The sequence below is a fragment of the Cynoglossus semilaevis genome, chromosome 16 (assembly GCF_000523025.1).
Source record: "Cynoglossus semilaevis isolate Cse_v1.0 chromosome 16, Cse_v1.0, whole genome shotgun sequence".
Lineage (NCBI taxonomy): Eukaryota > Metazoa > Chordata > Actinopteri > Pleuronectiformes > Cynoglossidae > Cynoglossus > Cynoglossus semilaevis.
The window spans coordinates 14,945,054-14,959,445 of NC_024322.1; the positions used below are offsets into that span (position 1 = coordinate 14,945,054).

Genomic DNA, 14,392 nt, shown 5'->3' on the forward strand with positions numbered 1-14,392 from the left:
CCATAACCCTACCTCCCTGGAAGGTTTGCCCACAAAAGGAAATGTATACCATCTCAACATATTTTCAAAAGATCAAGATGTCAGCCTCAGGAAATAACAATAAGAAGCCTTTAAACTTCAGCTTCATGGGAGCACACCCTCTTTAGTCTCACAAAATGACTAGAGCATCAACAGGAGACACAGTTTCAGTAAAAGATCGATCATTTATTTCTGGTCATATATTCATCTATATTAGAGCAGCTATTCCAGGACTGGCACTCACATTTCTAACGTGAGAATCTGGGATTACATTAGAACACAAAAAGTTATTTCACCATAATCCTGTTAAGGATATTATACAGTGTGTTTGAACAACAAAGATATGACAATCAACAATCGTTAGTAAACATATTAACATCTTACCTTAATTTGAGATGTTTAAGACCTAACGTGTCACACAACTAGCGACTTCTACAAATCAGTGCATGATTAAAAAGGAAGTCAATTAATTTGGCAACAATTGTTGGTGAGATTGACACTAAAATGACAATTTGATTATCTTTTAAAACAGTAAAATAAACTGCATTTATATAGAAATAAAATTCTGATTGTAAGATGCAAGTTAAAATACAATACACATTGATGTGAGAACTCTGCTGCAACTGGAATTACCAATGTATTTTAGTGATTCTAGTGATCTGTGATCAAACTTCAAGTCAATAACATGAGAGGTGACATACTCGCACTCCCTCAGAGAATAAGGCTTAAACATGTGACACAGTCTTTGAAGAGAAACTCGTCTGACTGAACACCCACATTACCACTGTGTTTATAAAAACACTGCTGCCTTTAGTGCGAAGGCTCATGTAAAACCTTGGCTCCAACGACGATGGCAGGATTCTCGATGTCAGCTTTGCTCTGAACCATCCTCAGCTCCAGCTGTGCAGGACTAGGCCTTTTCCCAGGGCCAGCGACTTCTGGCAGTGACCAGAGAAAATAAACATTTGAGAATAATCCATTTTTGATTGTGCTCACTTATCACATTAAATGCTCGACTTTTCTGGGTGTGAGAGATCCTCTCTGAAAGATATTTGGCCAGATTTTTCCCATAATTCCCAGTTGTGCAGAGTCTTCACCAATGTGAAAAAATAGGCAGTGTGAGTGGCCTACTGTCAACTGCAAACATGTTTTGCCAACGGAGGTTGAGACAAAGGAAATACTGTCAGAAGTTGATGGGAAGTAGCGAGAATATTAAAACAACAGCAAGAGACGAAGAAGAATCAGCGACATAAATATACACATATACATCAATAACCCCGGGCAGCAGTGAATGCTGGGAGTTTCACACCACAGGATTCAAACCTGTGATAACACACAGTTATGGGTGAGGACGGAAAGAACCTGAACCCAAGAGAACGAGGAAGGTTTGATGTGGCTGTATCAGCCTTACACTATATCATGTTTGCAGAAGTTAAATGTGTTCATTTGAACTAAGGCGACACATGAAAGTGAATTATTTGTCATTGTGGCACACATCACCACAATCAGCAGGGGGCAGCAGTGTGTGCGGACGGTGCCATGCTCAGTGCACCTCAGTGGTAACTTGACAGCTGGTGGGCCCAAACCTGAAACCTTCCGGACCCAAGTCCGCTTCCTTAACCACTAAGCCACCACTAGTCCACATTTTTGGTCATAAATCATCGAGTGTCCTCGAGTAAATTATGAATCAGAATATACACCATATATTCTATGGCCACAAGAGGGAACCATCCACACCAGCCACACCACACCAGAGAAAAAGCCACTCTGCAGAAAAGTAGTAAAAAAAACAGATCTACCATTGGCGTAGGTCATGGTCCTCTTAATGACGTGGTGCATCGCTGACGCCGTCTTCTCACAGGCCGTCTGTGGACAAACACAGGGAGGACAAATGGATGATGCTGTAATTTCATGAATCAGAGCCGGTTAGTCAGAGACCTGTGTGACCCTGCTGACCTTCAGGTCCTTCGGGTGTTGATGAGTCCATGCCAACAGCATAGCAGCAAACAGGTCGCCTGTCCCCACAAAGACAGCATCCACTCTGGGGATGTCCAGGCAGATTTTCTGACTGGTGTTTGTCCCATCTGGTTTCACTTTCATACAGAAGGAAGACAAGACAGAAGGTACGGTTTATTTATAACGCATTTAAATACAAACCAAAAAAGACATGTGAATCCAGCAGAAATATTAAGTTATTTTTTGTTTAAAATAGTGGTCTAAAAGTCTCAGTACAAAACATCTACTCTTTGTTAATGTATTTACAAAGACACTCGGGGTCTTTACCGATCTTTTGACTTCCAAAGGCCACCAGAAACTGGTCCCCTTGTTTAGAGGGAAGATCGGTACTAGTGAGGACCACTGTTCCTGGACCCATTTTATGAAGCAGCTCCATCACCTGGACACACACACAGTGTTGAATTTTCTCATGAACTTCACATGTATCTGAATAAACTGGTAATGATTAGTCATCGTTCACCTCAACAGCATCTTCCTCTGTGTTAATTCTCCTTCCAGTCAACAACCTGCAGCAGAGATTGTTAACATCCTGTTACCTAATCAGCATTAGTCACATGTCTCACACACACACACACACACACATACTGCAGACAATTTATTCTTCACTTCTCTGCTCTGTTGATAAAAGTGAACTCACTCTGCTTCAAACTGGTTGGGGGTGAGAATGTCAGCCAATGGAACGACTTTGTCCTTGTAGACCGGCAATAGATTCTCTGGAACATACTGGAAAAACGTTATTACTCTATTACTCTGTTAGTGTACAAACAAATGGACCTCCACACGCTGAACATTAAAACCAGTCGTTAGGTGGTGTGTGTTGGATATTTGTGTAAAAATAATAATAATTATTATAATTAATAATAATAGTAATAATGTTAAATGAAAAAGCAGAAATGTTTACCATAGAACCGTGGTCTCCCATAACAGGATCACAAACTGTAAGAGGAGAAAACAAAGAAATCAAATGATTTTTTTAACTTTATACTAACAAACCAATCAATAACCTTTAAATAATTATTATTAAAGAATGTTTATTGTTTGTAGAACATAGTGGTTCTAAAAGTAGGAGGCGTGCTCCTTCAGGAGCACAGAGCTATTGCAGGGCACAGCACAGCAAGACAATGTAATTTTATATTCTTTGTAGGAGTTTTGTAGGAATTACAGATTTTTAAAAAGAGTTTCGTGAAGTCTTGAAACAAAAGTGTTAAGTGTAGGGGCTAGACGACAAAAGGGGGCGCCACTGAAACAATGAAATGCAACTTTAGGGAACAGAGACTGAGAGTTTAAGCACTTACCATAAATCAGACTTGGATTGGTTTTCTTCAGCTCCTGGATTATGTCCACCACTGTTTCTAGGAAGGAGGCGTCTCTGCTGTAGCCTGGAGGAGAAAAACATCAGCAGGACTAAAGATTAAGGCAGAGTTTCATTTAATTAAAAAGATTAAAATATTTGTGCCAGCTGAGAAATATTTTCAAGCACAGCACTTTTAATAAAACAAATTTTAGCAATCAAAACCTTTAAATTCCTGCCGTCTCCACATTCAAATACAGTATTATCAAATACTGTTTGGTCAAACGTTATGTATCCAGAGAGAGAACACAGGTCACCTGTGAGAATGTAGTCGTATTGGTTGACATTATTGAGCCTGATCCCCTCATACAACACATTCAGCTCCTCTGCTGTCAGTACTTGTCCCTTCCAGTGGTCGTAGCCTATGATTCAGACACAGAGCAGAAGGATACTTTTGAACTGCTGCTTGAATATTATCAAAATTATATGATTTCTAAAACAGATTTAAAGCACGGGTAAAAATGTCAACTTTGAATAAACGAAAACAAACTGAGGTCTGTCCTCTCTCTGGTCCCTCTCCCTCCTCCCCCCTGTAGTTTTACAGAGTTCCCTCTTCTCTGTGTGGTGCCTGGGCCCCCCAAGCTAAATGAATACAGTCCTTGTCTCCAGTCCGTTGGTTTCCACCTCTCTTTGCCCCCCTCTTCACCAATAACCTGGAATAAACCCTCAGTCTTCTCCTACAGTCATGGCCTCACAGCCAGGCAGAGGCATGAGCTGTAACTGGAGACGGAAGTCACATGTTCATTATTGCCTCACTTTTATACATTACTGCTGTAGGACAACATGTGTCAGGAGCAGATGTTTATTTTCACTCTAAGGCTTTAGTGTTAAAGCACATTCTTCACATACTTTAGACCCAACACAAACAAATTTGCTAATGAAACTAATACTTTTAAACTGAAAAATAGTTAGTAGTTAATATAAAACTTAAAGGATATAACCTCAACCTAACAATAGTCACCTTTAAATAAAAGACAGTGAACAAACTTTTTGATGTTGAGTCCCTTTCCTGTTGGAGATGCTCAAAGTAACCAAGCAAATCATTGAAATCAATGTAACACTAACAGGTTTACCAACTTCAGCCAAGTAGTTTTTACTGGACAAGATAAATGATTAACTTTGTTGGAGTTCAGTCATGTTATAATAAAGAGGTGTGGAACTTTACTCACATCTGTGAGATACAACACCCACACATATAACAGGCACAGATCAGTCTTCCAATAAATACTCTAATGACTTCTGTCCACACCTCAGGCCTAAACTGTAAAGAAGTGTTTCTTCAATCTGGCCAAAGGCTATGTTTGTTAAGCTGCTTGGAAAAAGTGTTGTATCATGTTGTGTTTTCTTTTTCTTCAGTGATATTTCACTCTGCTGCTGAAAAGTAAAAACCTCAAAAATAGAAAATTAGACTTTGTATTGGTAAAAAAAAGTTGGTCTTGATCAGAGTTGGTTTACAAGTGAAATACTGAGCTGACTGTTCCCACCACGTGATCAGATCACATACAAGGAAACATAACAAAAGAACAGATCAAAGTGATAAAGGCACCAAAAACGACCTGTGTGATTGGAGAACTGCACCGAGTTGATAGAGTCCACTTCAAAGCCCAGCACCTGAAGAAACACAAACAGCCAACTGTTAAGAGAGAACAACAGTAGGGGTGACCCGATGATGATGACGATGATGAAGAATACTGCTGGAGTCTTTTCATGCTGTTCTGCCTAAGGTTGGCAGCAAAACTCTTTTAAGAAAAGGGTTAACATGGTGTGAATAGTTAGGTCAAAAAGTGTGATTGAAACTGTAATTATGTTTCAAAACTCTTAGAACTTCAGATAATTAGGACGGCTAGCCAAAGCAGCCAAGGTTAAATCGCTAATTCATATCAAACAATTATACCAATGTAAATCAATATTGTTTGACATGCAAACTTAAAGAAACTTAAGAAAAACAGAAGTACAACTAATTTACAGCACCCTGTGCAGGGGGTTTGTGGGACTTACCAAACACTCCTGGAGTGTACTGTACTAGTACTGACAACTAAGACAACGTTTACTTTATACTGTCGACTATCTAACAATATTTCAAGGGTAACATTATTTCTTGGTTTCATTCTTAGTGGAGTAGCAGATCTGTACAGCTCAGTGTAAGAGGTCAACTGTATCCAAATCAGTCAAATGACATTTGTGAATAAAGTCTTGTTCGTTCTTTTGGGACTAAAGTTTGACTTATGTAGTTTCTGTTTTATTGTTTCACATGGACTATTTTAGGGGATTCATCGTGTTTTCTTCACTTGACAGCATATTTAATGCAGTGAATGTGTTCCGGTTCTTACCTGCAGCGGGAAAGATGCCGACTTGTTCCCGACGTATCCTCTGACAACATGACTCTGAATTGACAACACGCGACACTCCATGACCGCAGCTTTATGAACTGCGCTTAAAAAAGCGTGCAAAGGAAAGAAGTAGGCTTTTCGAACTACAACACGAATGCGTTCACTGCCACAGGACAACTTCCTCTGTTCCTGAGGCTAATAACTCCAACACTGAGTGACGGGCACCGCCTCGCTGTTACTAAACACATTTACAATGTTTCTTCAGGCAGCTACACGGGCACCTAAGATGGTGCGTTCATGTTCACAACAGAAGTGAGAGGAATTACTTACGAGCGCTTAATTACAATAATAATCTAATATAATCTAATCTAATATACGTTTTTAGAAGTTGGAATGGAATAACAAGGTTGTAAGGTTAATTAACAGGGAATAGATGTAATGATTAGGGAGGATTATTGAATTACATTTTTATTAACTAAATATGGAACATAGGAAACATTTTGGTTTTACCTAATTAAAACACGTTTCAATTGTATTGAAACGACGCTGTAATGTTTAACGCTGATTTGTATTTACATATTGTATATATAATCTAAACATTTTTTTAGTTGTAACACAAAGCTTTTACTGTTTACACAAGACAGATGTACTGTGTCCAGCTGTGACGTGTTGGATCCCTGCCAAAGAGCAGACTTACTTGATGGTGATATTTTGTATTTTGGTATTCATTGGTAAACAGGTTACGACCTCGACATTTCAACATTGAATTTTAATAAATTCCTGTATTTTTTAAATTATGAACATAAATCATCTGCGCCGAGATAATTCTGTTTGTCTGAATTGGAAATCATAATGATGAGTTTTCATCGCCAACTGCAGATGCTGTACAAGCTGTGTGGATCTGGGCCAAAAACACCCGGAAAGACAGAGATCTGCATGAAATCAGAGGTGGCGAACTGATAGAAAAAAAAATAATGATGAATGAACTGAAGTACAAACGGAGCAGCTGCAAAAACAAAGAAATCGAGGGCAGACTGCTATAATTTCTACTTTTCTTTTAATCTTGTTAAATTATTTAGAAACACACACAAAACTATGACAACAAATTCCTACCACGTCACACGTGAATATTTGGCAACACACACTGGACACAATACCTTAGGAACATACATGACAGTCAAACAATGTTAATGACAACAGCAACTATTGACTTGACTGGAAAGAAAAATGTCGAATGTGTTTATATTAAGTTGACGTCACTCCTACAGTGAATTTGGCGAATATTCTAAGGACAATTCTGCTGTGTACTTTTAAGTTGTAAGTTCTATTATTTGTATTTGTTTTATAGTTTTGTGGACATTACAGTTCAGAAGTGAACATATGTATAAACTAAAACATATACATTTGTTAAATATGACGACATGAACATATACGTCAGTTTAATCCTGGTACAAGTGTTGCACCGACTGTATTCATCCACTCTGCCTGGAAGTAGACCCTGGGTTTACGTTGACGTCTGAACGGGGAGGAGCCAAGAGAGCCACTGTACTGACACGTAAGTCTCCAGCGTAATTTCTAAGGAAGAAGATACATCTTTTCCTTTGCTGGAAACTGTCCGCTTCTCTCTCGTTTGATGAAAAACGCCGTCTCGCACCATAGGCTTCTTCTTCTTCTAAGTCTGTAGAAACGACGCATGACTGTGAAGGAGAGGAGTCGACGCACAGGATGAGATTCTCTGCCCTTCTGTCTGCCCTGCGGTCGGTCGGCCCGGTGGTCATCGGCATTTCTTTAGGCTTCACTTTGAGTTTGTTGAGTGTAAACTGGACAGAAGAAGCATGTTATCTAGACACGAAGGAGGTCGAAGACGTGACTTTAAGTCAGGATGGACTGCTTAAAGGAGCCCGGAAGCCCAACTCAATTTCTGCCATCAGCGAAACGGAGTCTGAGGAGGATTTTGAACCAAGAATAGTCCCGTACAAACCGGTCCAACAGAGTAACCCCAAGAAAGTTTTCAGGTAAGCGCCGTGTGGTTGACTCTACTTTTAGTCTGCGTAAAAGTTGGCCGATAATACGTGTGTGTAGGAGTGTTTAAGGACACACCTCTGGTTTAAATGTTACAGTAGCACAGGCCGCATCGTCATCATCATCATCGTCATCATCATCATCGTCATCCACACTAATTGATGCCTGTTTGTCCACACTGTTATGACGTATGATATAATAACAACAGAGTAATACCCGTGTATACAGTACATGTAACTAGTAACTTGTACTAAATGTCACACGACTCCAGAACTAATGGACAGGAAATCAATCATCATTTAGTCAAATATTTTTCAAACTAAATTAACAATCGTCTGCCAAAATATCAGACTCCTGAACAGTTAGAGAGCGTTACAACTACTGGAGAACAAGACACGTCAGTAAACAGGTGTAATTCACCACTGGATCACGACTGATCCGCTGAGACTTTAATTAAGTCTTTAATTCACTTTTTATTTTGATTGCCTACAGACCAAGTCTTCTTAAAAGTGATTTAAAAAGTTGTCCTCAATATCCAAACAGCTGTCTGTCTGTTTGTTTATAACTGTTTAACACTGTATAACAAGAAACTTTAAAAGGCTTATAATTCAAGATTATAAATCAAAACTATTGTGGTCGACCTGGTTAGTGTTTGTGTAAAATACCAGAAGTTTTTATGATTAGGATTAGTCTGTGTTCAATTCCTGCCTGAAGACGTTCGTTGTCGCTGTTTCCTGCCAGCTTTCAATCCCTGTAGCGTAGCTGAGATTAACACCTTATTTTCTGTGATGAAGCTCTTTTCCTCAGTGAAGGTCTGCTGAGGTCAGATGGTGAGCTGTGCCAACCAGCAGTCTGCACACAAGTCCATGATGAATACTGTTGATTGGTTTACTGTAAAAATACTTGGTTATATTCATTATAATAACCTAACCTAACCCTCTGTAATTATCACATTACATGTTTTGTGAATGGAACTTGTTTTACAGACATAAATATAGGTGGTTCATGGTTGGACTTCAGTGGACGTCACATTCAGTTCTACCACAGAAATCAGGTTTAGACATGAATCACAGTCTGACTCCACTTCATTTTCCACAGCTGGTTTTTCCTTCAAGTTTATTTTAACACATTACACACCAACATGCGTAAATACACACATATACTGTATGTAGTCGACATTTATTTCTTACAGTCATTAATCAAGTAATGAACGTTAATATCATTCAAACCAAACTTAAATCTTCCCTCCTTGTCATCTGAAACACCATTGGTCCAATCACTGTTTTGTGTCACCTCCAGGGCCCGGTACATAAGCACAGAGTTGGGGATGAGAGAGCGTCTACTGGTTGGGGTCCTGACGTCCAAAAACACAATAGGCACCATGGGAGTAGCTGTCAATCGCACAATTAGCCATCACCTGGACTCTGTGGTCTTCTTTACTGGCACGCACAACCGCAAAGTGCCACATGGCATGTTTGTGGTTTCTCATGGAGACGAGAGACTGATTTGGAACATGTTCCAGACCATAAAATACATCCTAGAACATTACATCAACGAATACGACTGGTTTTACTTTGCTCAAGATGACACATACACAGAGGCAGACAGGATCAAAACCCTGGTGAGTCACCTGAGCATGGACCGAGAGCTGTACCTGGGCAGTCCTGAGGAGTTCATAGGAGGAGAGATGGAAGGGAAGTACTGCTACGGAGGATTTGGATACCTGCTGTCTCGTACTCTGCTCCTGCGACTCCAACCCTTCATAGAAAACTGTCGGAATGACATCCTGAGTGCCAGGCCTGACGAGTGGCTTGGGAGATGCATCATTGATTATACCAACACAAACTGTGTTAGTGAACACGAGGTAGGCAGTGAACACATCATCATAACAGATCAGATAATTCACTAATTCTTACTGTGTAATGGAGTGAAAATGGAGCCTTTGAAAGTTTAAAGCAACAAATGGCTATAGAGAAAAAAAGCAGTGATGTCACACAGCTGTGTGACTGGTTACAGCTACACTCTCATTAAAACACGTGGAGCAGAAACATCAACACAGACATCATGCTCTGCCTTTGGGATGGCACTAAAACTGACAGGCAGCTGTATACAAAGGTAATTACTATGTTAGCACGGCGTTCGCAGCAGTAGCAGCAGCAGCAGCAGCAGCAGCAGCAGCAGTGTAGCAAGGACAAACAGACAGCTAGGTTCAACCTTGCTCAGGTTTAATGGTGTGAAAATCCCTTGTTGTTCAACATGCTGTGCTTCTGTAATGTCATTAGCATTTAAGGTCAAACAAGGAAGCTCTACTGAACCTTGATCTGTGTCCCACTGCCCTCTAAGGTGATTTTCTCCTGCATTTAGAAGGCTTTAGTCTTCAGAATGCAAATGTCCCCTCTGTAGTGGCCTTAAATGCATCATTGAAATTCCACTACAGTACAAACGCAGGAACATTTTCAGGTTCCGACCTTTTCTCCTGGTTGTTGCATTATAAATACCTCCCCCTCGGTCGTTACTCAGTTCAGGATACCAACCTAGTTTCATAGTTTTAAGAAGTGGTTCTTCGACTTTTTCTGCAGCGCCCCTTTTTGTTGAACCACCCATGTCAACGCAGTCACATCTACTGTAGAGCTTCAAAACTCCTTATCTTGCTGTACCCCCTCCACCCTCTGGCAAAATAGCTCCCTGCCTCCTGGGAGTGCATGCCCCCTGCTTTTGGAACCAATAGTTTAGAGTGACTTGCATGGCCAAGTAAAGACATAATATCGCTTGGATAAGGTTTTGATGCAGAGTTAAGTAGAAAGGCCTGGTATAAGGAAAGAAAGTCTGCTGAGTGAGATCACTGACAACAAACAGACACAGACAACAGACAAGTCCTGCTCCAGGAAGTTATATTAATCCTTAAGCAAACATTAGTAAGAGTGGCCTCTCTGCTTTGTTAAGCAGCATCTCCATTGTTTTGTTCTTTGAAGAGCTTGATTTTATTTTTAATTCATCATTTTAGTCACTCCAGCTCCAATAGGTGGCAGTTTTCAAAACTTGCTTTAAAAAAATAAAATGAAGTGGTGAAGAGTTCTCAAAAGAACGTTTTTTCCAGGAAATCTCTCAAAAACACTGAGGCTAGAGCTGTGTAGCTGTTCAACAACAGTCCTCTGTCTTCCAACACCAAGCAATTACAGCAGAACCGAGTTTGTTAGCAGCACAAATCAGCTCAAGATGCTGCCATTACAATACAACGGTGTCTCTTTGGATGGAAGAACTGTTGTGTCACCACAAGGTGGAAACAAAGCTTCTTTTTGTCGTGCCAAATGCAGGATTCTTGATAAAAAAGGTCTGTTTCCTTCCAGGGCATTCAGTACCACCGCTACCAGTTGGTGAAAAACTCTGATCCAAGTAAAGAGCAGAGTGAACATTTGAAGACGGCTCTGACTGTCCATCCAGTTTCTGATCCTGAACAGATGTACCGGCTTCATCGGTTCTTCACTGAGATTGAGCTCCAGAAGACTTATGAAGAGATCTCCAAGCTGCAGGTGAGCTGACCTGCTGTGTCGCAAAACTGTGGTTCAGCCAAGAGTTCAAATATGGACAACAAACAAACAGCGATGGATTTTAACCTTGTATTAAAAATGAACATGGTAAACGTTAATATACTTTCTGAACGCCAACAATCTGTCAGTGCGTTCTACGTGAAGTGAAGATCTACAGTAAAGTCTATGCATATTTATTGACTTTTTTTTTTTATCATTTGGATTTTTCAAAGTTTTTCAAAAAGGTTTTTGTAAATATCATATTTAGGAATGTTGATTTTTCTTAATTAATTATGATTAAATTAAATTGAATCATTTTATAACCCTAATTATTTGATATTTGTCTCAACACCTCTTGTGTTTCTGCAGGCTGAAATAAAGAACGTGAGTGTGGTGGCTTTTGAGGGAAACCGAAGTGCCCATTGGCCAGTGGGAGTCAACCCACCCTTTGAGCCTCAATCACGGTTTGAAGTCCTGAAGTGGGAATACTTCACCGAGGAAGAGATTTACTCCTGCATTGATGGTAATCCCAAGTGTGAGCTCCAGGGTGTTGACCGCATGGATGTGGCCGATGTCATTGATGCCGCCATCGGAGAGCTGAACAGGAAGTACGAGCCTGTCCTCCACCTGAAGAAGCAGCAGCTAATTAATGGTTACAGACGCTTTGACCCCATCAGGGGCATGGAGTACACGCTGGACCTTCAGCTGGAGGTGGTTAACCAGAAGGGTCACAGCCGTTCCATCACCAAGAGGGTTCACCTGGTGCGACCTTTGAGCCAGATTGAAGTCATTCCCATGCCCTATGTGACTGAAGCGACGAGGGTCCATGTCATTATACCGCTGACACGGGAGGACCGGCCCTATGTTGACCGTTTCTTTGAAGTGTTTGCCTCAAACGCCTTTGAGACGAGTGAGAACGCTATCCTTACGTTCTTATTTATTTACGACCCAGTGGAGGCTCAACAGGTGAGTCAGAATGACATCTTTGCCAGTGTGAAAACCCAGATCAGTGCTTATGAACACAAGTACCCCACAGTGAAAATCCCATGGATAAGTGTGAAGACAGAAACACCGTCCCAGATCAAGTTCATGGACATCATGTCAAAGAAACACCCGGTGGACACGCTGTTCTTCTTGGCCAGCGTCAACACATACGTCAACACTCAGTTCCTCAACCGCTGCAGAATGAACTCCATTAACAACTGGCAGGTGTTCTTCCCCGTCCACTTCCAGGATTACAACCCTGAGGTGGCCTACCATAACCAGCAGCAGCCAGCCACCATTGACCAGGTGAAAGACGCCGGACACTTTGACCGCAGATCCTTGGACGAGTCATGTTTTTACAACTCCGACTACATGGCCACGCGAACACGAATGATGGCCGACGTCCAAGAGAATGAGGACCTAGTAGAGACCATGGACATCTATGACATGTTTGTCAAGTACTCCGGTCTGCACGTGTTCAGGGCAGTGGAGCCGGCGCTGCATCAGCGGTACCGATATCAGGCGTGTAACCCTCGACTGAGCGAAGACATTTTCCACAGATGTGTTCAGAGTAACCTAGAAGGTCTGGGCTCGCGCTCCCAGCTGGCAATGCTGCTGTTTGAGCCAGAACAAGGGAACAGCACCTGAACACACCAGTGACATCACCGCTGTGTCATGTGATAACATGTTGTGGAGTGAACAAGGGAACTGCAGGAAATCATGTCAACCATCGATGCTCCTCACATGTAGACGAGACCCTGATGTCGGCCATCTTTGGTCTACGTCATGACCTGTGACCTTGATTTAGTTTGGAAAAGAAAATGCAGTAAATTCATATTGAAACCTTTACGTAAACGTTTACAAAACTCAACAGATGAGTACCTTCAACCAAAAGCTTTTGCTACTCCATTATTTTCTGGATTGCGTTGGGCAGATTTTGACCACTAGAGGTCAGGTACTGAGGGCTCTCCCTCTTGTTATGGCCTGGGATCTAACAGTGCTAAACATGAGGTTGTCTTCTTTTCCACGTGTCCAGAGAAATTCCTATAATTACAGGGATGTTTTTTTTAGTTTGTTCCCACAGGCACTGGGAAATTTACTGTAACTGCAACACTGACTTGGCTAAGCTAACACAGACAGTACAGTCAACATTTGAAAACATTAGCAACAAATGTGTTCTTTTTGGGATCAGAAGCACAAGAACATTAGACATTCTGTTGTCTTCAGTCTCCCACCAGAGAAACTGATATTTTTAATGTAGTTTGTTAAACACTAGTACATTCTGTTGGTCCTTTATTAGCAGACATTTTAACATTGTCAAGAAAAGTTTCCCAGGACACATCTGTGTGACTGTGAGTCAGTGTACACACACACACACACACACACACAATCCCACAGACGTGGCGCTGAGGGTGCTGAAAAAAAAAGAAGCAAGAAATCCCTTCGATTATTTTTTACACGAGAGGTTTTTATACTGTGACATTTAAAATGTCTGCTGTGAGGAAACAGCTGCAACACAACATGTCTGCCCTTTACATGAGGGTTTCTATTATCACTGAGCTGTGTGCGTGTGTGTGTGTGTGTGTGTGTTTACATAGCACATCTAGGTACACTGTATGTGCCTTGACACTGACTCTTCATATGCTGGTCGTTCTGAACTTATCTCAACAAAATCCTTCAGATGCTGCACATGTGAAAACATTTCTGTTCACTGAGGTCGGCGGTGACACAGGCTCTGATCTGTTACACACTTAATACTTACGTTACATTTGGAAACATTGTGATCCAGAGCTTCCACAGACTCATAATGATGAGGTCACCCAGGTCAGACAGCTGTGTTATGTCACAAATTTAATATTGAGGAAAATTGGTTCTTAGTGAAAGGTTTGAAGTGAAAGACCAGGTGTTTAACTGACTTTTTAAAAAAACCCTCAGACGATGGTACAAAACGAAGGTGAATGAGTTTAGGAATGTAGGAAATGTTTTTCCCATGTCACCAAGAGAATCTTATTTTCTGGACTCCACGTTTCATCAGACTATTAGTTGCAGCTGTCAAAAAATGTATAGTTAACAGAAACATAATATATTTAAGTCGCACTGTTCTAAAATAGTGTGATTTCTTCTAAACAATTCCTCCAAATCCA

At 40.9% G+C, this 14,392-nt stretch overlaps 2 protein-coding genes across 2 annotated transcripts; one reads left to right on the forward strand and one right to left on the reverse strand.

Annotated features, from left to right (window-relative positions):
• Positions 1-182: 182 nt before the first annotated feature.
• On the reverse strand, positions 183-5,975 carry LOC103392303 (pyridoxal kinase). The gene is made up of 11 exons (XM_008328887.3): positions 5,716-5,975; positions 4,942-4,996; positions 3,643-3,747; positions 3,330-3,413; positions 2,936-2,970; positions 2,672-2,757; positions 2,495-2,540; positions 2,302-2,413; positions 1,975-2,111; positions 1,818-1,884; positions 183-956 (listed from the first exon to the last, which is right to left on the reverse strand). The coding sequence occupies exons 1-11, from the start codon at positions 5,794-5,796 to the stop codon at positions 829-831; spliced, it is 936 nt and encodes a 311-aa protein (XP_008327109.1). The 5' UTR covers positions 5,797-5,975; the 3' UTR covers positions 183-828.
• Positions 5,976-6,614: 639 nt separating this feature from the next.
• On the forward strand, positions 6,615-14,392 carry chpfa (chondroitin polymerizing factor a). The gene is made up of 4 exons (XM_008328888.3): positions 6,615-7,730; positions 9,037-9,601; positions 11,085-11,267; positions 11,634-14,392. The coding sequence occupies exons 1-4, from the start codon at positions 7,441-7,443 to the stop codon at positions 12,894-12,896; spliced, it is 2,301 nt and encodes a 766-aa protein (XP_008327110.1). The 5' UTR covers positions 6,615-7,440; the 3' UTR covers positions 12,897-14,392.